Source organism: Nipponia nippon, unplaced genomic scaffold, assembly GCF_047370975.1.
Source record: "Nipponia nippon isolate SJK-2023a ecotype South Korea unplaced genomic scaffold, ASM4737097v1 scaffold_5, whole genome shotgun sequence".
Taxonomy (NCBI): Eukaryota; Metazoa; Chordata; class Aves; order Pelecaniformes; family Threskiornithidae; genus Nipponia; species Nipponia nippon.
Window position 1 is genome coordinate 48,067,164 of NW_028262369.1, and position 26,634 is coordinate 48,093,797.

Genomic DNA, 26,634 nt, shown 5'->3' on the forward strand with positions numbered 1-26,634 from the left:
GCCAAAAGGAGACCATCAGAGGACAAGCAGGACACGTGAGAGCTGCCAGGACCCCAGGAAAGAAAAGCTACAGCTCATGGCCTGCTCATCTTCCCAGCGCCCTTGGCTGTGGAGCCCACTGGCACACAGTTCACCACAGCAGCAAGGGGCTCGTGCTGCTGCGTGCTGGATGCAAGCTCCCAGGAGGATAAAATTCAGCTCGAGGCAACTAGAAGGGTGAAGGTACTGCAGGTACCGTGAGGTTGTTGGGACACAAGAGCTGGGTCCAGGCTCTTCTCACAGACAAATGTCAAGCACGCAGCAGCTCAAGCCCATTGCTGCCTCTTCATCCAAATATTTGGCAAGGGGACAGGACCCAGATGGATTTGTCTGGGCTTGATGCTTCACGACAGCCTGGCTTGTGTCGCTCCGCTTACTTGTGAGCTCTTGTTTTGCAGTTCTCCATGGCTTCGGAAGTGGATGGGTTCTGTCCAGCCTATCCCTGCTGCCCAGAGGGCGATCACAGATTGTCTGTGGCTGTGCAGGGCTGGGACAGTTTGCTGCCCTTTGGGACCAGCCTGATAGGAAGGCTCAGAGAGGCTCGGGTTTTGCATCTCCAGAGGGTGCCATTGCTCTGGTGTCTCCTGCAAGCTATGGGGTGGACCTGGCTCCTCTGGAGGCTGTCGCTTGGCTTGGAAGGAGGTGCTCACCTCAGCACTGCCCAGCAGGTCTGTAACTGGTAGGACAGCACCAGTTGGGCCCCTGAGCACCACCGGCCTCTCCCTGCCAAGGACAAGTGCTCCCTTGTGCCCATGGCCTGTTTTCGAACAGCAGCGAGGGATGCCGCCCCCGTGGGTTTTCCACTGGAGGGCTGGGAATTTGCCTCCCTTCTTCTGCATTATTGTTGTGCTGCTTTCACTTCAGCAGGTGGGAGTCTATAGCTTGCCAAGAGGATTTCTCGTTTCACAAAGAAGCTCTTTTGCCAACACATCTTCTCAGCGGAAAGCTGAAAAATTGCTCGGTTCCAGTGTGTTTAGTTTTAATTGTTTCCTTTAGTTCCCATTGCCCACGGCAAAATACCACCTTTCCCTAACAGACAGCCAGGCTGAGAGCCAGTCACCCTGCGCAGCCACCACCTCCATGCTGTCCCTCCTGCTGGTCCCACAGCTCCCAGGGGTCTTGTCTCTGCAGGGCAGGGCTGGATTTCAGGCAGGAGGCAGCAGCTTGCATTGCCCTCAGCAAGCACCGGGCGAGGAACAGTTGCAGTGCTCCCATTGCTGTGCTGTCTCCATGTCTCCAAGGTCTTTGCTGGCTGCACTGGCTCTCCCCAGTGCTCACAGATGCCCACCACGCCGCCTTTCCCAGCTAGCTCTCCTCTCCTCTGCTTCCCAGCCTTCCTCCAGTGGCTGCTGTGGAGGGGCCATCTCGTAACACTTGCTTTCAAGATGGCTTTGAAAAGAAAGGGTTGTGTTGCTGCGTAAGAAACATGATGCACACAGAGCCCCTGGGGGATGCTGAACAGCAGAAGACGAGAAAAGCCTCTTCTCCCTCCCTTCGCCACAGAGCAGGCTTTGAGCACCAGCGAGCTGAGGTGCCTTTACAGGAGCAATGCAGCGCACTGCATCCCAGGTGAGCATCACCTCCAGGACTTCTCCTTCCACTCCTGCTCCTAATGCAGGGGCTCAGGGCTGCCCTTCCCCAAGGACACCCCTCTCCACAACTACAACACCCCCGTGTCACCAGAGGAAAGCAGGGCCTTGCAGCCTCAGGGAAAAGGTTGTGGGGCCTCCTAAGCCTGCTCGGAGGTTATGGCACCAGGAAGATAAAGCATTATTCCCTTTCCCTTCAGGCTCCATCCAGGGAGCCCAGCCAGCCATCCCCCCAAGCAACCTTAGCAACAGATAAGGCTCAAGGGAATATTAACTTATTCCAGCATAAGGCATGGCTGGAGAGCTGGGTAGCAGGCTGAGACAGAACAAAAATATACACAACCATCTGTCAGAGTAACCCCCGGGTAATTTATTTTATCCCCAGGATAAAATACCACTGCGGGTGCACCTTGATGCTGTGCGCTGCCCAAGCCAGCACGTCGCAGCCCTGGGCTGCACAGCACCGCGCCGGAGCCGGCAGCGCCGCACTTCCAGCACCTGCAGGTTTTCCTCCACTCCGTTCTGGGGAAGAGCTGTAAAATAAAGGCTCATAAATTAATTACCTAAAAGAGTGGCAGAATGTTATTAGATACTTGGGAGTTAATTGTACTGATGTTAATCGCATGTATTTTAATGGCACCATTAGAGATGTAATATGTAATTCCATAGGTATTCCAGAATAATTTAGCAATTTAATTAATTTCTGCTAATACCTTTTAAATCACCTGCCCTCTTCCTCTCATGTTCTCTGAGGGAAAGGAGGAAGAAACTTTTTGAGTTGGCTAAATCTATTGCAAACTCACTTTTGTTGGCAAAGATACCATTTTATTTCTCAGCAGATTTATTCCCGGTAGAGAACTCATCACCCAAAGTCATCCCTGGGTGACAGGGTGGCCAAGCAGGGCTGTGATTGGCTGGTCCTAAATTTGGAAGGCTGGATCAGGGATGGGTGAAATGTTTTGGACAGATCATGATGGGCTGAAAAGATGGGACTAAAATGATTTGTGGATTTAGGTCAAATTCGGTAAGCAGAGTCAGGAGAAAATGCAGAAGAGAAATGTAAACAGCATCAGGCATTTTATTCCCGTCTCCTCAAAATGAAATGTTTGGTTTAGGAAAAAAGCAAAAATATCCCGTTCCAGTGTGTTTGAGATGCAGATATTTTGCTTGCCTCCCTTGTGCCTCCCCCCAGGTGAAGGCAGCTGAGAGATGCCCAACCTCTGGGGCAGCCTTTCAGCTGGAAAAATGGTTTATTTGCTTTCTGCTCCCACTGCTCAATGAGTGCAGGGCACAGCACCTCGGGACGGCGCTTGGGGGCCCAGGGGAGGTGGATATAGGAGGAGACAAGTGATTTGGGCCACGTGGGAGCTGCCCCCCGAGCTGCCTCCCTCCCTCCCCATGCTGGCAGAAAAGAGACCACCAGAAGCCATTGCTCTCATGGAGCTTTTATTGTTCGGCTGGCCCTCACCTCCCACCCCGCTGCTCGCAGCCAGCCAAGCCCCTCGCCACCGCGCATGCCGGCGGAGGAGACCCGTGCCCAGCCCTGAGCCCAGCCGCCCGCCCAGGGCAGCATGTCCTTCCCGGCTCTTTGTTGTTGTTTTTTTTTTTTTTAATATTTTATTTTAAAAATATAGTAGCTGTGGAAAGCAGCCCTCTTTATAAACGCTCGATGCCAGAGTGAAATGCATCATTGCCATCCTTATTACTAAGCCCTCCTGGGTGCCCGTGCCTGCCTGAAGCAGTGCCGACGGGGCCAGGGTGGCTGCACCAGCTGCTGCAGGCAGGGAGGCTTGCAACGGCAGGGAGAGAGAGAGACCCTTCTAAAAATAGAAATATTGTGCTGAGTTGCTTGGAGTGATTGAAATACATAAAACACCAGCATTAGATTAGCTTTAGCTTGTCAAATATTGCTCCCTGCAGAGTCGGCGTAGTGTGCTGGTGGAGGCGCAGTCCCCCTGTCCCATGGCGGGGGAGCCATGCTGGCCCCCAGCTCTGCTCCCCACCGCAGGGCTTGCTGCTCTCGCCCACCACCGCCTGCCAGGATACCGGCCTCTGGGGCAGCCCGGGAGCCCCAGGGAGCCGTTATAAATAAGAAACTGTAAACACAACCATTGGAGATAAGAGACATCTACGATCACAGGGTTTACTGGTTCAAACATCCCACCCTCCCCCCCAGTCTGTACACCTATGCCCCTGTCCCCACTCCATAAAAAGGTCTGCCGTAACAAAATCTTCGTTCCAGGCTTGGAGTAAAGGTGAGGTGCTCGAGGAGTAAAAAGGGACATTGCAACCTTAGTGGTCTTTGCTCGGGAGGGGAGAAGGTGGCGGGAGGGAGAGAGGGTTAGCTGGTTCAGGTCCTTTGCAAGTTCATTTGGTTTGTCTGGAGGACTCCTAGGGTTATACCTGAGATGAAGACGTCTAGGGGACACTCCATAGCTCAATTAAAACATGGTTGGTGTTTTGTGCCTAGAAGAGCCCTCACTGCTGGGATTTGTCCGTCACGCTCGCCCCGCGCAGCAAGAGAGCAGCATCCCTCCTCTGCTCAGCACGGGGCTATCTGAACCAACGCTCAGCTAGGGATGATCCCTCATGTGTCGAGGATCTCACTGGTGGGCGACGGCTCGTGGGGAATGCCCTGTGCACTGTGGATGGTCTGGTTGTGGGAGAGGGAGTTCTGCTGTAGCTCCAGGGCGATGGCATTCTGGGGGAACTCCTTCACCTGCCGCTTGTACTCAAGGAAGGTGCACGCCTTGGTGGCGATCGCGATGATGTTCTTGCCGATAAAGATGGTGGAGACCCTGCTGTCCTGGAACAAGACCATGTTGATGGCCCGGATGAAGATGGTGACAATGTTAATAGTGACCAGGCTGAGGACAGGATAGAGCATCATTTTTTGTGGAGCAATGTGCTCTCCTTGCATGCTGATCTCACTGAGGGACACGCAAGGCAGGATCAGGAGGAGTATGTAGCAGTAGAAGAACATGAGCCCCTCCGCCCAGATGGGCAAGCCAGTCCTGTGTGGCTCCCACAAGTTGGCCTGGATGTCCAAGATATCCAGCAGGTCGAGGGCCACCCAGAAAAGGCGCCCCCGCAAGTCCTCTTTCTTCCGAAAGGTCCGTATGTACTCCATGCTGTCCAAGGCCACCAGCACCAGGTAGAGCCCCGGCACGCAGATGGAGAGAAGCAGGGTCAGGGCTTTCCTGGCCACTGTCTCCAGGTTCTTCTTGTCTGCTTTGTAATTCTGAAAGATGAAGTACAGCTTGATCTCCAGCACAAAGATGTAGAGGAACCACAGGATCATGGCGTAGCCCCTCTTGGCGGTCTTCACCTCCGCCCCCACCCACACCGCCACGTAGCGCAGCACGATGAGGAAGCAGATATCCCCCACCAGCACGATGATGCAGACGCCGATCTTGCGGGGCCCCTGGTTCTGCTCCACCAGGTAGGCGTCCATGAAGGCCATGCTGGTCATGATGACGATGGTGGTCAGACAGACATGGCGCTTGTCGGGTGGTGGCAGCACCATGGTGAGATGAGCGGCCCTCCCTCTGTGCCGGCACTAGGGGAGCAGTCCTGCCGGCGGGGCACGGGGGCACATCTGCGGCAAGCCCGGGGACCAAGGGCTGCTCCGTCTCCCAGCCCCAGGAAGAGGTCCTCAGAGGAGCAGCGGCTCAGCTGGCAGCCCTGCTCTCCCGGGGCTCTGGGCTGCCCCTGCAGACCCTGTCCCCAACTCTTTGCCCTTCGCTGGCTGTGCCCTGCAAGCACCGCGGCTCTGCCCCCAGCCCTGGGCTGGCCAAGCAGCCCAGCCCCAGGCAGCCTCTGCCACCAGCAGCCAGGGCTCACAGAGGTGCAGGGCCTCCTTGAGGGCTGTCTCTCTTCTGTGGCAGGTCCCCAATCATTGTCAGGGTCTCCAGCGATCCTATGGCACTAATGCACCTCTGGCCTCCCAGCCCCAATCCTCGTAGAGATCTCTGGAAATGCAGTAGGCAACTGGGCAGCAGGCAGACCTGGCCAGCAGGGAAGGAAGGGGAGCTCTCCTCTTCCCAGTGAGACCCCACGCTCCTCTGGGGTCTGGAGGGGTCCCGCTGTGTCCTCACAGGGAACCACCTTCACACCTATCCTCGCAGGGCTGTGCCATGCTCCTGCTGCGCCCAGCCATACACGCATCCCTCCATCTCTGGAAAAGACAGCAGAGAACGAGCGTTAGGGTCCCTCCCCATGCTGGGCATGGGACAGAGAGGACGACAGCCCCCCTCAGCTCCCACCACACCGCGGCATAAGCCAGGCTCCCGCCAGGTACCATCCCACCGTCGGGGCACCCAACACCATGCCCTGCGCGTGGCTTAATGCCAAACAGCTTTTTATTGAGGACAAACACAGCCTAGGGTGTCCTGCATGGAAACATGGCGTGCTGCCCTTACACAGGCACTCTCCGTCCAAAACTCCTTGGCAAGCTCAAGCCCTGGGCGCTTCTGCAGAGAAAACAGCAGCACAACCCAGGTGGAGACAGGCAGATCCACCAGCGCCTCGTAACACCAAGAAGTCCCACTGGGGTCGTGGGACCCCCAGCTCCAGGTGTCCCAGCCCAGCTGTGTTCCAGCTGCAGCAGGGAGAGGGACCCACGTGCTCCCAGCCTGGTGGGGGTCTGCTAAATTATGGCCTTGGGGTTTTACAAGTTACTGAGGAGGGGAGTGCTCAGCTTCCAGCGAGGAATAAATAAAGGCGAGCTCTCCAGAGAGGGATCTGAGGTTTTTTCTCACTGCTTGAGCAGTCGCCTGACGGGCTGTGAGGAGGTGCTCAGTGCAGCAGGCTGCCAGACCCCTGCCCATGGCTGCAGCAAGGGAGGGGGTAAAGCAGCTGGCAGGGTGTGGGGCATGTCCCTCCTCGAGCAGGGGTGAGGTTAGGGCTGGCACGCGGGGTCCCTGGCATGGCAGGGGAGGGGATACCAAAGCTGTCCCCGGGGTGGCATGAGGTCCTGGCAGCTTTCTGGACTGGCTCAGCTGCTCATAGCCACAGCTCCTCCTTGCCATGCTGCACTCATGTAATTCATTTGTTAATCTTTTCTGTGCAGGGACCGCACTCCCGGGAAGTGAATAGGTCCCAGTGCACTCAAGAGTACTATCAGACTGCTTACACAGAGTGAAGGAGATGATAGATAATGATCACAGTCGGATGTGCCCTCACATGCTGTGTGACAGCAAGCCCCACATGTGTAGGAGCTCCTTGGGAGGAAAGTGCTTGACCCCTCAGACCCCCCTACAGATCACCCCATCTCATCCTGTGGAGCCTGGCTGCCGCGGCCACGTCTGCCCACAGATCCCCGTCTCTCACACAACCCACACTTTGCCAGCCCACAGCACCGCACGCCTGTGCAAGCTTCAGTGGAAATGATGGCTCTGGAGATAACATCTCCAGGGTGATGCAGCCAGGCTGCTGGGGTCTGCGAGCCCTCCTTACCCAGCCCACTGGGGTTAGGCTGAGCCTAGACCTGGATTTGGAGGGCTGTGAAGGTGCTGCGCTGAACCCCACGCATGCACGCAGTTTGGCTGCCCTCCCCTTGGGGCCAGGGGGCATCCCTGCTTGCAGGAGGGGGACCAGGACCCAGGAAGAGCCCAGGAGCTGTCGGAGGGACTTGGCACCGGAGCCCACCCAGTACTCAGTGGCACTGCTTCTGCTCCCCACCGGCTGGCTTAACAAGAACACGTGCAAACCTGGGCTCTCGTATCTTTTCAGGAGAGAGGCAGAGGTGGAGGCTGAAGGGAAGAAGCCAAGCCTAAGGAATTGTAAGCTGTTAAAAACCTGCCCTACTTTGCATGGGGAAGTGTATTGCAGCTGCTTATGTTTATGGGGCCTCATTTAAATAAAAGCTGGACTCTGTCCTGCTTCAGAGAGAGAAGAACAAAGAAGAAAAAGTGGGAAGCCAGGTGAGGCAGAGCCAGCCCCAATGTGTGCCTGAGTAGGTGGACACCAGGGATGCGTGTACCTGTGCCCTGGTTCCCAAAGGATGTGGCAGGCGAGGACACGGTGCTTAGCAAACATTAGCAGGGGACTTAAAAACTGCTGCCCCAGCTGGGACCTGCACATTGCTCTTCCAAGCCCACTGCCCACTTGTGCACAGCTGGGAAAACTGGCACATTAAAATTATTTCTCAGGCAGGAATTTCTCAGAAAGAAACCAAAGAGCCCAGGGGGATTAATGAGTACCCCTAAACGGTGCCTCCCAGGCAAGGCACTCACCACAGCCCTGCTCTCACCAGCGCAGCTCTCTGCGATGCCTTGTTTCTGCCGTTTAGTGCTTCAATTTGTTCTTTCTTGAGGTTTCAGATAAAAATATACAGTCCTTGCTGTAACTGCTTTTAAACTCGTGCCAAGTTTTACAGGGGATTTATAGCCAAGGATGGATAATTCCAAATACATTAAGTCTTTCAGGAGGGAATGGTGGGGTTTTTTTCCCCCTTAAGTATTTTTGCCTTCGAAAGACAGTGGTTATTTAAAAGACAAATACAGAAATACGGAGGTCTCTACCTATCCATGGAGCAGAGCTTGCCCGTTTGAGTGATGTGTGACCATCCTTTCAGGGAGGGGGCATGTAAAACTCTCCTTGGAGGACTATTAAAAAAAGCAGATAGTTTTTAAAGAACCATTACTCTGGGAAATCCTGATTCATAATTTTTAAATGACTGCATTTGACAGTACATTCAGAAACCGCTTGAGAAATCTGCTGGATAAACAAGAAAATGAGCATGTCAGGTAGACACAAGAGCATATCTGAGGCAAATATTTGTTTAGACAAGTATTCACAAAATTTTTCTTCCTGCAGGAATTCTTGTAAATTAAAGGCAGCTCACCTGAACGTAATGAGCTCAGAGTATTACGGATGCCAGTGAGCCAGGCTGGCAGCTTCCTATGGGAAGGGATCCAGCAGCCTTTGCATCCCACTCGGTGCCAGGGCTCCCACAAGCAGGTATTGCAGTGACACGTCAGTCTTGGTAACTATGGGCCTCCTTACCAGGACAAAATTCAATCCATAATTGCATATTCTCCTCTACCACTATCCTACGCAAACAGCTCCATTGCTTGCTTTGGAGCGAGCAAGTGCACTCAATACACCCAACAGCAGCTTGTCATCAGCTGGTGAGACGCAGCCCAAGGGCAATGTCCAGCCGCAGCAGTGAAGACTGGTAGCACGGCATGGGGACATGCAGCAGCAGCGTGTCCCCTCTCCGTCTCCAGAGCAGGCAGGGCACAGGGGCTTGCTTGGGGACACCCCATTTCCCAGCCCAGCCTGCCCATTCCCAGCATCCCTGCAGGGCGGGAGAGGCTGCAGTGGGAATGTGGGGGGCTGTGATTTCCTGAAGAGACTCCGGGGGTCCTGCAGGTGGGTCCAAACCCAAACTGAAGTGCAGGGTTTGCACTCTCATCTCTGCCCTGCTTCCTCTGGCACTGAGGGAAAACGAGCAGCACAGGCGCAGCCAGCCCCTGCCCTTATTACTCTGGTGCCTCTGCTCTGGCTGTGGAATTATTTCTTGGTCTTGTACCTGTTTTTCCCAGCCCTCCCAGCTGCTATAAAGCACCTGTGGTTACCCAAGGACATGTGGTCACAGCCGTGCTTCACCATCAGCCCAGGTAGTTTGGAAGAAAATTAAACTGTGCTTTCCACTGTGACGCCGGTGGCTCATTGCGGCGTGATTAATTACCACTAGCTCTGCCATTACCGGCATCTGCAACCCACAGCCACCCATCACCGGTGCCTTCCTGCATCCCCTCCCACCTCCACTCGCTGCCCGTGCCCAGCATCGCCTGGGATGGCACCAGGCACCGCACCCCAGAGCCCTGCGGCTGCAGGGAGCTGCTGGCATCCCCGCGCACCCACACCAACCTCATCTCCCAGGTCTGGGGAGCAAGCGGCCGCAGGCAAGCCTGGAGGGCTTGTGGAGCCACTGTCAAAACACAGACTCATTAATGCCAGCAGGCACTTCCCGAACCCCGGCTCTACGTGGCAAATTGGTTTAAATTATTTAAGTGATTTGAATTCTGTCTATAAATAAGCAAGGCAAAAGTATACACAACGCGCTTCCCAGGTAGTTAGGATGCCACATTGCTTAAAGCTTCATTTGCACTTTAATTGCTTTGATTTATTCCAGTTTCCCTAGCTGTAAATCCAAAGCTTCCCTTCACTTAGTCCTTGAAGAGCTGTTGCTCCACAAAGCCCTTTCCCACGTGCCCCCCGTCCCCGCCTGGCAGCGTCCGCTCCACCATGCCCTGCGCTGGGTCACGGCACTGTCCCCCGTGCGGGGCAGGATGAGGCGATGGGCACAGCCGCCTTTTGCAGGGCCTAAAAGCCGGCTGCAGCAGAGCCGTCCGGGTGATGGCATCGTTCACCAGCAGCCGGCTGTGCTTCAGAGGTCGGGGCTGGGAAGCGGCTGTTAATTGCTTATGCTTTTTGTGACCCACTGAATTATTCGTGAGCTCTGTGCCCCACATAAGGATGGGGTTTACAGGGAGAGCAAATTCACCTCTGACTGAGGAACTATAAATCACGTCGTCCCCGTGCCATTGCATTTTCCTGCCTCACTTTGCTGAAAATCAGTGCCGGTGGGTGTCTTGTTCAGCCTCCCTGACCTGCAGGCTGGGATTTCACCTGTCCCCGCAGGGCAGTCCCTGGGGACTGATGGAGGGGGGGATGCTCATACCCTGGGGAATGGGGAAGCGGCTGTGCCCTGCCTCCCCCGAGGCAGTACTGGCATCTCAAGTGCATCCTGTGAAGGAAATGAGATTGAGGAAGGTTTTTCCAGACCCTGCCCACTAATTGTGTCTGAAGGAGGAAACAGGCCACTTGCTAATGATTACAGATAATTTACTGTGTAGGCACAGCGAAATGGGGCAAAAGCTACAAACTGTTCCCAGAACCTGCCCAAAATAAACAGTGTAGCAGGGCTGGCAGCCGAAACCAGCTCCTGCTTATACCAGTGAGCGCATCCACTGCGCTCTCCTGCTGCAAAGCTCTTGCTTCCCTTGGGGGGGTTCATTTCTCCCCCCTTTCCCAAAGAGAAACCCACGCAGAAAGTATCAGACCTGTTGCCTGAGTAGGAAAAAAATAAAACCACCCTCTTGATCACATCATTTTAGTGATGGGGTGGGGAACTGCTGCTTGCCCAAAGCAGAGCCCTGCGTGGGATGGATGGCCTTTTGTGTTCGCAGCCCTGTCCCCCGCGGCCATCGTGGCCAGGGCTCCCCTGCCGATGCAGCCAGCTGGAGCTGCCAGGAACATCTCCCCATTCACAAACACACTGAGTTTGATGATATTTGACAGACGTGTCAAAAAAAAAAAAGGCTTTTCAGATATTTCGTGTGTTTAAACATAGTGTTTAGAGAAGGTAAATGATTCATTTTGACTTGTACATAAAACGTTAAATTATAATACTATGTTTTGACACTACCAAAACAATTTACCATTTTCCCAGCAAAACATGCTGTTCTTTTAGAGGAATTGCTTGGTGTTTCCAAGTCAGGTGGATTTTCAAGATTTCATTCTGATCTGGACCAAACCCCAGATCTAAGTGTCAAAATCCCCCATGGTTTGTTGGCTTGGGGATAAAAAGCAGGGCACTGTCTGGTTGTGTGTGCATTTGCCACTGTGGGAGATGCACGTGGAGCTCAGTGCTCATGGCATGCAGGTCCTGCTCGCAGTGGTGTCCCCCTCCTCTCCCCTCCACAGTGGGCTCCCCGCACCCTCCACTCACACCTCAGCAGAGCTTTCCACGCTGGTCCTGGGGCTTTTTTCTCCCTGCTGCCTTGGGGGTCCTCCTGGACCTGCCCCACCCACAGGGACCTGCTCCTCCTTTGCAAAGTCTATCAGCATCTTCCCCGTGCCCCTGTCCTCCCAGCCCTCCCAGCTCCCCTCCTGCCCTGGCACTCCTGCAAACACTGCACCCAGCACTGGCTCTCCCAGCAGTGATATGACTTGCCCCTGCCAGGGGAATTTGACCCAACTATACTTTTTTTTTTTCCCAGCCTGTTTCTCCACTTTTTTGAGATGCTGTTGGATTTTAAGTGTTTCCTCCAGCACACTCCCAGCTCACCCCACAGTGTGCCATCAGTAGATATAACCAACACCCTCACTGGTCCCCTAGCGAGGTCACCGGTGACAGTGCCAGTTCTCCAAGCAGGACCTTGTCCCCTGCCAGGGAAAATATTATCCTTTCAGCTGAAGGAGCTGTGCCATCCTTGTGCTGGGGGCGAAGCACATCACGCAAGCGACTGGGCACTTGGTGCACGGGAGCCCTCTTCCCCCAGGCACCGCGGGGTTGGCAGTGCACCTGCAACTCACATTGCACAGCTGATCTAACTAAAATACAGCAATACACCACCAACTTTGACCTCTGTTGGTACCTTCCTAGATAGATAGACCTAACCAAACTGGTCACCAAGTTTTACCTGCAAGCAAAGCCAGAGCTTTGATTTTCTCTGTGCTACAACTAGGCATAAATGCAAATACAGGACCAAGCCAGGCCAGGAGCGTAAAACTTGGATCTCATTTCAGTAGCTTGAGGCTGTACTTTTGTGTGTGAATCACTGCTAGGTCCTCAAATAACCTCACATTATCAGTATTGGGGGAAAGGAAAATACGGAATCAGTGCACAGTCGTCACAGGGATGCTTTCCCCCACTGCCTGCTGGAAGCCCTCAGAGATGGAGCATGGAAAAGCTCCCTGATCTTGCTGGTCCTTGTCCTCACTCTCCTGGGTGCTGGCAGGGAGGCAGAAATCTTCCTGGGAGCAATGCTCCCAGCACCCTCACCCAATGCATGAGAGTGCTCTCAGCACTGCTCTGGCAGCATCAGGTGCCTGAGAGCCAAGCAGCTCCAGCTGCCCCTCGTCTCATCTAGGCACGATTGAGAGGGAGTGAGCTAATTAACAGAAAATGGAAGCTGGTGTGTGAAGCTATAAATAGGGGAGTGCTGGGAGTTTCCTGGTGCTAAAAACAGGCTTGCAGGGGAGGGGGTTGCTAGGAGGTCTGGGGCAGAACTCCAGAAACCTCCCAAGCAAGGTGAATCTGAGCTCTACAGGTATCTCCTACCTATGTGAGACAGCATTTAGGCAGGGATGATTCTGCAGTAGATGGCTGAAGGGATGAGGGGCTGGCTTGCAGGCTCTCTTCTTCTAGAGACCTGGGCAGAGAGGCACTTGCTGGTTTCTTTGAGCTGGGCCAGACAGGATGGCAAGCTAAAGGCGGTAGCTGAGGGACCTATCCTCTTACCTGTTGCTTACCCACACGATGCAAGGAAAGGTTGTGGGCAGCATGTGGCTAATACATCTAAACCAGGGCAAGCTCAAAAGGTAAGAGCTGGGAGGACAGAGGGGTTTGGCTCTCAAACTGCAATCCTGGAGACCCCTGCTACTTGATGCTGAAGGTATTGAGCACTTTCTGCACTTGATGGCTTTTGGGAGGTGCTGCACCTTCCCATAGGAAGCTCTGTGCTAGGGTGGAAGGACAGCAAGAATGACTGTGTGTCCTGCTGCCATGAGAAAGCTTCCCCCTTGTCTCCCCAAGTGAGCAGAGGGCTTGGGTGCTCAAGGACAGGTGTTAGCTTCAGTGTCACATAGGTGGGGAGGCACCTCTGGAGGCCAGCCAGCTCCCCCTCTAGCCCTGAGAGGCAGCTCCTGCACAAAGCAAGGGGGCATCTCTGCCCTTCCTGGGAGCTGCCTCGGGCTTGTCCCTGCTGCCAGGCTGTGGTGGCATGTTGCAGTCAGCCAGTAACTGGAGAGAAACAATTATGCCCCTGTTATTCTCTCTCTGCCCTTAGCACGGGGTTAGTGGAGGTAGGGTGAGCTGGGCAGTATGCAGAGCATGAGACAGGCAAGCTGCTGCTGCTGCCATCAGTCTGGCCTTTGATTAAGAGTGATTGTTCTGCTCTTAATTAACACAAGGCAGCTGCTGGCCACTGTGGTGGAATGGAGGAGCAGAGCCCAGTGACCGTGATAAAAGGAGAGCATGTCTGCTGGCTCCTGCTGAGCCTGGCAAAGCTGCCCTCTCCCCAGCCACACACCCGGGCTGCCTGCGATGCCGCCTCCAAACCTTGCTGGGGACCTCTCCCCCTCCTGCGATGCCAGGATTCAGCCGCTGTGTGAACTACTGGCAGAGATCGGGGGATCTGGTTAATTGCTGGGGTAAATTTGCTGTTGGCTGTTCTCCCATTGCGCTGCTGGCAATGCCTGGCTAGCTCCCACAGGGTTTATTCCCTTGTAACTCCTCAGAGGAGACCTTCCTGAGACAGAGCCTCTCCTGTGACAGCAGGTCTCATCCTCTGGTGATGCCTAGCATGCTGCTGCTCACCCAGGTCTAAGGCAGCCATCTGCCCTGCACGGGGCAATGGGCTCCCCGAGGAACAGGCATGCAGCTGCTCAGCCTGTTGCACTAGCAGCCGAGACAGTTCCCCATGAGATAAGGCTTCTCAGCTATTTTTGCTCCCTAGTGAAGTGACTTGTGAGCAGGTAGCAGGGCATGGGTGTATCCCAGTAAAAGCTTCACCAAGAACATCATGTCTTTTTGCTGATTTCAAGTGCAGCAAAGCTCACCTCAAACCTCCGCAATGCAGGGACAGCAAGCAAGAGAGAACTGGTGGGTGACTTGCAAAATCAAGGGGCCTTTGCCTGACCATGCACTTGGTGAATTTATTTTGGCAAGGCTGGTCCAATGTTAATTATTGATGGCAATATATCACTGCTGGTTGTTGTGAAATCTTAGCAAGATGAGAACTCTCAGTGGCGCATCCCCAGCAGACAACTATTAACTTAAATCATGGCTGAGTCATGGTAGGGGGTTGGTGGTGCCATGGAGCTGGAGATGGGCCTCAGTGGACTCTGCTCGACATTTGCTCTCCATCATTTAAGTCCGTGCCACCGCTGGATCCTCCTGGGACAGGTGCTCTGCAGGACGGTGTGCTGGTGGGTCGTGGTGCTTGTTAACCTCAGGAGGATGGCAGGCAGATGTGGTTGGCCCTCCATGTAGGCACCAAGCTCAGGGTCACTCTCCCCATCCTGTGTGTGCCTCAGCCTCCGGGGTGGGGGCAATGCTGGCGTCTGCTGCTCTGACATCACTTGGGAGATGAACATTGCACCCATCTCAATGCAGTACAAGCAAAATAATGCCTGCCCAGAGGTCGCTAGGGAGACGTTTCTCTTCCTCTGGTTTCCAGCCTTTCTTCTACCAGCCATCTAATAAAATCTGTCTTGCTGGTGTCTAATTCAATTCCAGCATCCAGAGACCAGACTTCTTATATCATTCACAGACCTAACCAGCTACGTCCTTGGCATACCAGCCAGACCAAGGGGCCTCTGCAGGCTACTCCAAAAGAGAGCAATTACCTGGCATCAGAACTTGCTCTCCCAATCAATTATATGTTTATAGGTTCTCCTTGGGTCACACCTAATTGATTGAATTATTTAGATGCTTGAGCACCATGGTCAGAAGCAGCTGATGACTTCTAGACTGAAGTCTGGGCACTAAATGAGATGCCTTGTATTTCATCTCGAGGACAACTCTCGACAGCACCTCCTGCTTATACCCCCATGCGGCAATCTGCAGTGTGTTCAGCCTAATGCCATCTCCAGCGAGCAGCTGGGCTTTGACTCATGCTCTAAAGGTGAAGGACTTCCAAGGTCTCATGGAGAGTCATGACCAAGCCTGGTTTCCCAGATTTGCTCCAGCACCTGGAAACACAGAGGCAGGAAGGTGGCTCTGCTCCATGGAGCATCTTCTGGTCCCTGGCCCTGTGTGGTTGCAGGGTCCCATTTCCACAGAGCCTGGAGGCTCACAGAGCCAGGGCTGCAAATGCCCTGACCTGATCTTCCAGGAGCACATCTGACAAAGGCTTCTGGTCTCATCATCTTCACAAGGAGGATCACCCATGCTGTGTCACATGCTGCTAATGAACTACTGCACAGCTCCCAGCAGGAGGGATTTGTGTTTCCAGTGCTGCCCTCCTAAAGGTCCTCCACCCGCCTCACAGGCAGCGACACAGCAATGCTCCAAGTCACCCGGGAGCCGGACCCGAGATGTGCTGGGAACCGCCGCAGCCCCATGCACGGGCGCCAGCCAGCACGCAGCTGGGAAGGGGTTGGGGTGGCCAGGATAAGTACGTGCTGCAGAATTTGAAGTAATAACCTGCGTATCCCGGTCAGGATCTCTGGTACCCTCTCCTTTTCATCCGTCCTGTGGTGTCAGCCAGTCAGGGACACTTTCGTACGCCTCATGCAGCTCAGACCACCAGTGGCCCAGCTAAAACAGCCACGAAGTGCCCCTGCAGGGGTTTGAGCTGCGGATTAGGCAGCACCCCATCGTGCAGGAGATATATGCTGCTGTTTGGCCCAGGGCCTGTTCAGATTGAGCTGTTTGTTTGCATGAGCTGCAGGTTTTTCAGGCTTTCTTTGCTAATGAAATTCTTTCCCTCCAACAAAAAAACTCTTCATAAAAAAAAGAAAAAAATATCCAAGTCATCGATCCTTGCTGAGGATCTGTGCTCGGAAGGACCCATGTGCCACGCCAGCCCGTGGAGTGCTGTGAGCCGGGGAGGGCGAGCAGGCAGGGGCAGGAGCCCCGTCCCCGGCGGTGGGGAAGCTCCCGGGCTCCTCGCTGCCAGGTGCCAGGCGAGGAGGGCTCTCGGCACGGAGACTGCACGGAAATTGAGAAATGCTGCAGCTTCCCTATCGGACAGTGCGAGCAGGAGTCCTCTCCCCCAGGAGGATGTGACAATTTGCTGTGCTGGAGCTCATTGCCAAGGAGATAAAATATTTATGGCTGCTCTCTCTTGCTTCCCGTTTCAAGCCATGGTGACTTATTTGTTACAAATTTACATGCATGTTTAAAGACATCTTTACATTCCTTCTAAGTACAAAAGGTTTATTTCTCCGTGTAGCATTTTGCCAGTCAGAATCAGCCACCCCATCTACTCTGTGCCTGTTATTTGTCCCCGGCTTCAGTGCTCATTTTCCTCTTGGTAATGATTATCATTATACTAAGAAAAATGGGTCATTTAGAGTGGTTTCTCCCCAAATGAAAGGCTGTGGGATACAGGATATCATTAAAATTCTAAACCTGACTTCCAACCTCAAAAGCAGGCTCTTGCTGTTCGGGTATCTCTGTGGAGGGAGGGAAGGAGGGGAGAGGGTGCATGATGAATGTGCTTTGGCCACAAAATGACTTGCTGAGCCCGTGTGGCCTGTGCTGCCGGCACCTGCGCTGGCATTAAACGCCCCCGGGCTGATGCCGTCGCTTGCCCGGCAGTGGAGGGCAGAGGCTGCCTCTCGTCCTCTCCAAGGCTTCCTCCCAGCCAGTGCATCCATGGGGCTTGCACTGCACCCGCTTCCCAGCCGCGCCGTGCATGGGACAGTGCAACCAGAGCAGGCGACGAGAACTAATTCCTACCATAAAAAGAGCAATTTAGCTCCTGCCAGGAGGGATGAGGCCAGGTCAGGTCCCCTGGAGAAGGGGAGGCTGGCAGGCTTAAAAGCCTGCGCTTGGACAAGGGAAGAAGGCAGGCTGAAGTGCTCGGACACAGCATCCCTGGAAGCAATGTCTGCCTTGCCCCTTACATGTTGCTAGGGCTTAAGTAACCCCTGTCCGAGTGTGTCACTGCTGTCCCACGGGCCAGCTGGCCGTGGGCTAGGACCTGCCACCAGTCCCTCCAACACCCCTGTCCCCGCAACAGCAGACGCCTGGGGACAGAGGAGATGCTCACCCAAGGTCTCCCCCCACCTCCTCAGCCCCAGATCCAGGCTGCCAGCACCAGGGTCCCTGCCAGGCTCCCGGCTGACTCCTTGCCTCCTCATTCCTGATGACAGGAAAGCGTGCCCTGCCTGAGCTGGGTGCTGGCTTTGTCCGCCATGGCAGATCTCCCACCTGGCTGGTGTTCTCCACTCCCCGATCTCCAGCATGCTGCTCCCCCAGAGTCTCGTTTCTGCCTCCTGCTATCCCCAGAAGGGGCTTCACGGGAAATATTTTGCTTGGAAAGGCTATGCAACTTCTGTGCAAGCCTGAAATTGTTGTGTACAGAGCTGTAAGGCAAAGCTAATCCGTTTTGCAGCTTAGCCAGCTGCTGAAAGATGCTATTTAGGAGTGGGGAACTGCTAACTGGTTTTCTCCCCCCTGTGAAATAGGAGGGACAAGAGATATTGAGAGGATGAGAGATGGAGACTGACCCAAAATGGCTAATTTAGAAACATCTTTTAAGAAGGGAAACTTGCCCCAAATTGTCAACTTTTGAAGTTGTTTCTTTCTAACTGTGCTCAGAACAGACTAATTTTTCATTCTCTTTTTTCACATTTTAAATCAAAATGCATATGGAAAGCTCTCTTCTGCTGATCACAGCCAAGCAAACGCGCAGCAGCTAATGCCACTTCTCTCATGCAGGGTGCAGGAACAACCGCATCAGCCTGTTGCGGTGACTGCCTTAAGCAGCTCCACATCACAACATTGACCTCACACGGTCGCGGCCATGAGTTGACATCGTGCATCACTTCCAGGCTTGCCATGCCCGGGTGTGTGGCTCTCCGCATGCTGTGCAGTACCCAGGCACCCAAAAATTGTGGCAGCTGCTCCCGCCAGGGAGGATAGAGGCAGGGGAGCGTGGGCGGGATGCAGGGCATCCCCCCGGCAGGGCAGGGAAACCAGCTCTCCTTCTCAGGGCCACGTCTCTGTTAGGGGTGTCTGAATGACAAGCTAGTTTTGGTCCAGCGGACAGGCAGAAAAGCCAATATACATTATTTCTGTTTGACCACTATTTAATTATTTTCACTTGGGTTTTTGAGCAAAATAAAAAACTGCAAAGAATGGTTAGGAGACAACCTGAGATGCTTTGTTCAGCCCCAGAAAGATGTCCTTTCTCTCTGGGGTTATTTTACCCTTCTCCTCATCCCCTCCCCTCTGCTGCTAACTTTAGATTGACTTTAAAGTAGTAAACTGTTGGGACTTTTCGGGAACAATAATGAAGATAACCACCACGTTTTGCGGTTTGCTAGAAAACACAGTTCCGGGGAAAGAGGATTCAAACCTCATTCCCAAGTAATGTCAGACAAAGGAAAGAGCAATAAAAACTCTTTCTATCTACTAATGACCACAGAGCCATCACCAACCTTTGCCCCTTCTCTCCCAGCGATGGAAGCTCATCCCTGGGGAAGTGGCAGTGAAGTGTGGAAAAGATCAGCAATTTCCCAGTTTTTCAGCAAAAACATGTGAAATGTCGTAAATGCCTCTTTCTGGCAGGTATTTCTCACTGAATTTTCGACTTTTAAGAGGCACGGGAAAATCGGTGTTTGTAGAGCAACACACAGGCATCCCTCCTGTACAAAACGGGCGATGATGAAGACCTCCTAAGAAAGCAGTGAGACTGGGGGGTTGCTGCAGCCTGGGTCACTGCTGAGCTGGCAGAAAGGCCACCGGGCTGCAGAGGAACAGTGGGTGCACTTGCAATCAGCTTTTATTTTAATTTGCATTCTGAAACCTGCTTCTGGAGGCCCTCCTGACCTCCCTAAGCGCTATGTGAACACTTTGCACTGATTTTTGCATGACCATTTTCCCTTTCCCACCCTTGCTCAGCCTCACCTTTCGCCACCCTCCAGCTGGGCACACCACCACCCTGCCACAGGGTCCCCCGTGGCTGCAGCCCCCCCTCCTGCCTGATTTGCCTCCTTAGGCATCCGTTTCTCATTAGGATTCCTGGCAGCCCACCTCCCAGCGCAGGGGGACAGGGGCGGGGACCCTCTGCCACCACAACTCCAAGGGTGCTTGTCTGCTCCATGGCCCCCTGCATTACAACAACGCTTTCCTGTATTTACATATTTGCATGACATGAGCTGTTTCTTGCTCTGGGTATTTAATTCCTGTGTAATCACGTAGCTAGCATCTGCTGCAGCAGCACCGTGAAGCCCATGCCTTGTAGCCACCACTGCACTCAGCTCCTGCCTGCAGGGATGTCCCCATGGCCCATGCAGTCACTGGTCTTTGGGCAGAGGCAGCCTGGAGGGGCTGGATGTGAGCACAGAGGCCAAATGTTGGACATAAAAATCACAAATTTCTGTTGTCAGAGGGGTGCAGCAGGAATGTGCAATTGAGAGGGGGGTCATCGCACCCCCTGTCCTCACCTGGTGCCTGCCTGGCCCCTCTCGCCCCAGCAGAGCGGGCTTCAAGGCAGGGTACAAGGGAGTGGGACAGTGGGCACCACGCAAAGACTTAGCTCACTGCAAAGCCAGCTGCAAAGCGTTCTCACCCTGAAAACGAGAGGCATTTAGGACCTGGGTCTGTGCAGCTGGGGAATGGCTTTCAGACATAAAAGCCACCTGAGCTGAGCTCTTCTAGGGAAACAGCAGCAGCTCCTCACTCTTTCCAGGCATAGAGCATCTTTAGTACCCTGGGGGCTGATTTCAACATGATTTCTGCTATTTCAGGCTTCAGTGAATCAAGTGAATGCAAAATGCAAATGCTGCTGCAAGCAGCCAGGCCTGGGCTGTGTTTGCTCCTGCTATGCACTGAGAGGACACACCAGTCTGGGGGTGATGGTGCTCCCTTTGGTAGTGCTGGAGGAGCTGCTTTCCCCACCACGGCTGGGGCTTGGTGCTCTGCTAAGGGGAGCTGTGCTTTTGGGATGGAGCTGCCCCACTGCCCAGCTCCCCAGCCAAGCAGCGCCTGCCACAAGGACAACCCTGTAGGATGCAGGGATGGTGGGACTTTCCTTTCACCTTCTGCTGTGTCCTACAGAGCCCTGACCCCCTCCTGATGAGTGTGTTGCTTGAGCTGCTCATCACTTAGCTCAGCTTTCTGCTTACTCAACCACGGGCTCCTGCCAAGGGAGGGACTGGCCTCCCGGGCTGCTCTTGGCTGACACCGCGGCACTCGGTTTCCTTCCCTGGGGACAGCCATTAGCGCTATTAGCTCTGTCCTGCTCTGCTGCTCTCCCCGATGAGTGCTGGCCCTGGGAGGGCATGTCTCAGAGGAGCTCTTGGCCAGTGGGGATGTATCCCTGCTTCTGTCAGATGCTCTTTGGGCTATTTCCCCCAGCATTTTGCTTCAGCTCAATTTCAGGGGGTTTCTTCCTGCCTTGGGAGCCCCACAGCCCTTCCCTGACCTCCCTTCTTTCCAAATCCCTCTTCCCAGCCTCCTCTGTGTGTCACAGCCATCACCCTACTCCAATGCGACACGCTCGGGTTGGTGGCTGGCCATCTTGCCCATAGTGACAGTCAGGTGTTTCTAACCTCATGGCTAAACCCTGATGTCCTGTGGCAGGCAGAGAGCGAGCTGGCCTGGGCAGGACATGCTCCCCGCCTCCTGTACTTCTTTGCCCTCCAGAAATAAGGGCAGCTCCAGCTCACAGTGTGAACTGGGGGGGTGAAACTCCCCTGCGATGCTCAGCCCTGCTTCCCGGCTGGGCTGGCGGGTCCTCCAAACCTCCCCTGGTCCTGGGATCGAGCTGGATGAGGAGCACGCTGATCCGAGTGTCTTGTACATGAATACTGAGCTGTCTATGGCTTTTCGAGTGTATATCTTTGTGTTCCCTTCCCATTGAAAGCTGATTTCTTTGTACCGTACTCCAAAATGGCTCAAGTTTACTTGTAGGAGAGACCGCAGAGAGCTGGCTCTTCTCTTCTCCAAGCTGAAATCCAAGTGCCATTCTTCACGCCTGGCTGTTTGTTTGAGCTACATCCTACAGCAGGACACCCTGTAAGTCCCTGGCCCGGAGCAATGGCAGGACTGGGAGAGCACAGCTAGATTCAGGCTTGCACTAATTTGACTTCAGGTCAGCTTTAAACTGATTAGGGTACATCCAGTGCAAATCCTGAATTAGTCCAGTTTATAACTAAATAACAACTATACACAGCTTTCCACTGAGTAAATTACATGTGCATAAATATACCCCTTCTGTAAATTTAAACAAGGTCTTGAAACGCAACTAACCATTTGTCACCAGAAAATCTGCTGCTGTCAGATCACCACTGATGCTGGGATCCCCTTCTCTGCTCAGCAAGGAGTCATCCCTCCAGTTCGTACACGGTTTGGTCTACAGTGCTCGAGCTGAGCATCTTCAGTAAGAAAACAATGCAGATAAGGAGGAAGGAAAGAACGAACCTCCTACAATAAACACAGGGCACATCTGTCCCCTTTCTGCTAGCTGATAGACATGCTACACCAAACACCAGCTCCTAGGAAGTCATCACTTATCCTCAGGTCTTGCTAGACAGCATCCGCTGCAGGCGAGATTATAGATGGACTGTTAGAAGTGATAGTAGATGCTAAGACCCCATTACAGGCGTCATTTCTTCTGTCAACACTTGGGGAGTTTATATCTGCAACTTCTGTTGGGTGATGGTGAGCTCCCAGAGATGAGGAGGCTTCTCAGTGTCAAGCGATACACATGTCCATGGGCTGGAGATAACTCATAGCGACAGTGTTTTGGGACTCTGCAGTGAGAAACAGCATTACTCATTTTGGGCAGTGCTCACCGGGGAAAGTCCCTGGGAAAGTCTCCATTTTTTGGTACAAATGCTACATATCAGGAACATGGAAAAGACTCACGATGTCTAAGGTTAGCAAGACCACACCACTTTCCCTTCCTCTACTGCACTGAAAGTAGTAAAAAACATTTTTTTTTTCATTGTTCTCTTGGCAATTCATCTGGTTGGAAAAAAAAACAACAAAACTAAACAATCTGTGTTTGGGTCATGTTTGGATGTGAGCCCTGAACGTGAGCCTCACGCTCCATCCCCAGTTTCACCAGGAACCAGCTCACCACCTCAGAGCGCCCGGCAGCCAACGAGGTTTTGCTGCCAGCGGCTGCCTTTGGCTCTCTATACACCTGCATACTAATACGAAGTAAAATGGGATGGGTAATTTAATCCTATGCCGCTAGAAGCAAAGCAACACACAAGCCTGCTCATCTTCTTCTCTAAGTTTAGCCCAACAGTGTATTAAAAAGCTGCCACTGGATTCTCGCCAGCCCGTACTTAGCCGAACTACCTGACTCTGCAAAACAGCAGAAAATTCTCCATTCTGTGTCATTTCTGATCCTTGGGAGAATGACCCACATCCATCAGCAAACTTGATCCCCCGGGCCAGCAGGAAGCCAGTGTAATTTGGAGAAATGGATGGAGCAATGAAGGTTTTCTTGTGACATTGGGCATGTTTCCCACGGACATGCTGCTGCCTAGAGCCTCAGCTCAGGGCTCCCTCCATCCCTCCACTGTGAGCCCATGAACAGTAATGAATAAATCTGTCCCTGCTCACTTATAAATAGTTTATAAAAGGTTCGTAAATGATTTCTAGATGATTTAATGAATAGTTAATCAATTGTTGCAGGGCCCAACAGGTCAGCAGATTGCTTATAGCCATCAATTACAATGTCTGCTGATGAGCTTAATAAGCATCAGTAGGACTCCACTGATGTCTGCAATGGGCTTGTAGCATCTATAAAGAGTTAATAAATAATTAATAAATGATACGAGTGTTCTTAATTAAAAGCTGTAGAAGGCCATCGAAACATGCATTCTTGGAAAGCTATGGGCAACACAGTAAGCAAACATCTGTACCTGGGTTTGAATCCCTGCCTCTGAGGAGCAAAGCCAGCAGAGAGGTGCCAGCCCAGCCCGGCAGGCAACCAGCTGCCCAAAGAGCAGCAAATTTTCTTTGTTCAAGGCAATCCGGCTGATTCAAGAGAAACTCTGTGCATGCCATGGGCTGGAGCAAGGCAGGCCTCCTCCAAGCCCGGCGGCGGGATGCAGTGGTGCCCGCACCAGGGAGCTTGGTCACCTTGTCCCAAGCTGCTGCAGCAGCATCCTCCGTGCGCTGGCTGCTGCAGGGAAGGCACCGGGAAGCCAGGAAACATGGATGCTAGGGAAACCGAGAAAATCTCCAAGTTTTGTGGGGCTCTGGCCTCCGCCTCTGGACATCAAAGTGCTCTTCCCTCCTGGCCAAAGGGTGATTTGGGGTGAGGTGCTGCTCCCCTGGCCTCAGCATTCCCCTCTGCCAAGGGGGGAGGATGACACACAGAAATCCAAGGAGTTGTGCACTGTAGCACCACGAAGCAATAATGTATATTGGTGTTTGGCCTCCTTAGCAGAAGTGCTTTATTATCATTAAATGCTGGATATTTCTGGATGATAAAAGCAATTAAGTGTAAAAAAAGGTAATGATCCATTCCATATTGCATCCAAAAGATATGAAAATCCCTCATAAAATTATCACCCTAGCACAGAATTGGACCTAAATATCTTTATAATGTAAGACGGAGAACTTTGCTTACAGTCAGAACATTTATAAGGCATTCAATTAGCCACTGGAGGGTTTCTCAGTATTCCCCAATTCTCCACGAGCACAGAGGCAATTACAGGAGATTCTAACTTTTTAAATTAAAGACAAAAGACAGGAGAATTTGGATAAAACCTGTTTCCAGGTTCACCCCGTAACGTACGTGCAGAGAAAATTTCATGCAGATCAGGCTTAATTTACTGCACAATTTAGTTCAGAGCCAGAGCAAGACTCTTCCTGCACGTTTGCTGGAAGAACCTTCAGCGTGGGCAGGGGACTGGTACGTGATGTACCACTCTGCGAGCAGGTCCTGAGGATGCTCCCGCGAGGGGCTGGGGCAGGGTGCCATCCCCTGTCCCTCTCCTGCTCCCTCCACAGACCCCACCACCCCTGAAACATCCCCGAGCCCTTCAGGGGGCGTCCCATCCCCCTCACAGAGCCACGCTGGGGGTGTCTGTCATGGGGACCCCCGTCCCCCTTGTTCCTGGCCCGTGGGTGCTGGCAGCAGCCGCGCACACGTGGCAGTGGGTGTCCGTGCCTGCAGCCTGTGCTGCCCGTGGGTGCTGCTCAGCCCCTGCACGCTCCTCCATGCGTCATCGCACCGCGCAGCCATGCCCAGGGACTAATTTCGGATGGAAATAAGGTATATATTTGTAACGGGCAGTTAATGGTGAGGGTAATTAATCACAGCAGCAGATTAGCGAGGGACATGATGGATTTCCTGATTCTGACATCTTTAAATCACAATCAGTTTCTCCTTCCAGATCTGCTCGGGCTGAGCCAGAAGCGATGGGCTCAGCGATGCATCGCCAAGTCAAACCTCCCCACATCAGTGCTGTGGTGGGAGCTCCCGTCCTCACCCACCCTGCCGCAGCGTACCGGGGCTCTCCCACCACGGGAGAAGGCACTGCGGGGCGGGAGAAGAACCCCTCCCCGCACCGGGGGCTTTGATCACTCCCTCCTGATTTATATTTTGAGAGCGTTTCAATGGATCAAGTCATCAGATCTGTAGTGCTGCCAGGAAACACCATTTTCTTTTAATAAGCAGAGAGCAGCAGGTCCCTTAATCTCCTGGACCTGCTCTGCTCCTCCAGTGGAGAGGTAGGACTGCACCTTCCCAGGGTGGCAGCACCTCTCTGTTCCTTTCTGGGTGGCTCTGGCAGACCTTTCCCCTTCACTGGGAGAGCAGCAGCCCAGCACAGCCCCTTGCCTGCAGCTCCTAGGGATCTGCACACCCCTATACATTTGCATGGGCATTTGCTTCTTCAGAGCTGCTCCACACCACGATGTGGCCTCACACAAGCACCAGCAGCCGATTCCAAGCATTTGAGCCTCCCACGATGGATTTGTCATGAATGGCTTCATGATCACGGCACTACTTTAAAAAGCAATTTGAAGCCATGTCTTTCGCTTTGCTTTCTGGCTCCTGAGCCTGCAAGACTCGCTTGGCTCACGTGTAAAGCCTTGTTCTCCAGCCACAAGCGCTAGACGCTTCACGCTGGCTTCCAAGGCAAGCCAAAAACCTCCTGCAGCCGCACGAGAGCCTGCTGCCTTCCCAGGCCGTGGGACTGCAAGGCTTTTAACGCAAGCACAGGGGTCACCAGCCCCGCACCCCGGCCTCTCCAATGCTGCGTGGGGCCCCGAAGGACCCGGGCAGGTGTTAGTATCACGGGGAGCGGCTGTGTGAGCCCTAGCGTGGTTCTGGTCCATGGGGTGTCCCTGGGGACCCTTCCCGGAGCTGGCTGGCACAGACCGCTAAGTGAATCATTGCGTGGTCGGGGAGGAACGAGGCGGGCTTCTCTAGACCCCATCGCCCCACCGCTGCAATCCTAATGCTTCCTGTAAAGCCAACCCTGTTGGAGGAGGCTGGGCTGTGCATAGGAAAAAGCATGCAGGAGAAGGAAACACCACTGAAAGGTGAAGTGAAAGTTAATATAGCTGCATAAATGAACTCAGACACTCAGCACAGGGAGGACGCAGGAAAGTGTAATGCTGAAAAGTACTTTTTTTTGCTGAAAAGCAGAGCTCTCTGCTACTTTTTCCAGAGCACTTGAAAATCTGAGCACATCCCGACTCCCTCGGGGCACTCCCTCGCAACCTCTGGCATTCCCAGAACGCTCTCTGTGGGTATCAGACAAAGAGCATGCAAACTGTTTAATCCCACACTACAGTGCATTTCGACGCTGCTGGTTTGCCAGAGCTGAGATCACTACAGCGGAGGCCAGCTGCGGCAGGCGAGGGAGGCAGGGCTGCAGGCAGCATCCCCTGCCAGCATCCACAGGGCCTGATGCCCGTCAGCGTTTTGTTTTACCCAGGGCGGTGCGTTGATCCCAGCGATGCTGGAAGCCAGCGTTAAAGCCATGTTGTGGCATCTCCCAGCTGCTGCTGCCCAAAAAAATAACGCTAACTGCGTGTTAACATGGCGGAGCCGGGTGCCTGCGCTGCCTTCCCTGTGCCCGGGCGAGGAAGAGAAGGATTGCTAGCGTGCAGAGAGATTCCCCGTCAAGAGAGCAAGTGCTGGCTCTTGGGGCATTCACATTCAGCAAAAAAAACGGGGGGGGGGGGGGGGGGGGGGGGGAAGAGCGTGTTTGCAAATGTATATATTTATATATCTATATGCATATCTATGTGTATGTCATTATGCTAAACAAAGCAGATCGGCTACAGCCTTGACATTCTAAAATTAGGGTTTATGTAAAATAAGTATTTGCTTCA

General features: G+C 53.4%; 1 protein-coding gene across 1 annotated transcript in view; it reads right to left on the reverse strand.

Annotated features, from left to right (window-relative positions):
- Positions 1 to 2,689: 2,689 nt before the first annotated feature.
- The window catches only part of TMEM121 (transmembrane protein 121), a 37,411-nt gene continuing 13,466 nt past the window's right edge, over positions 2,690 to 26,634 (reverse strand). The window contains exon 2 of the mRNA XM_087734357.1: positions 2,690 to 5,805. Coding sequence (XP_087590483.1) covers positions 4,216 to 5,154 — 939 coding nt within the window. The 5' untranslated portion in view covers positions 5,155 to 5,805 and the 3' untranslated portion in view covers positions 2,690 to 4,215. The remainder of the gene's footprint in view (positions 5,806 to 26,634) is intronic.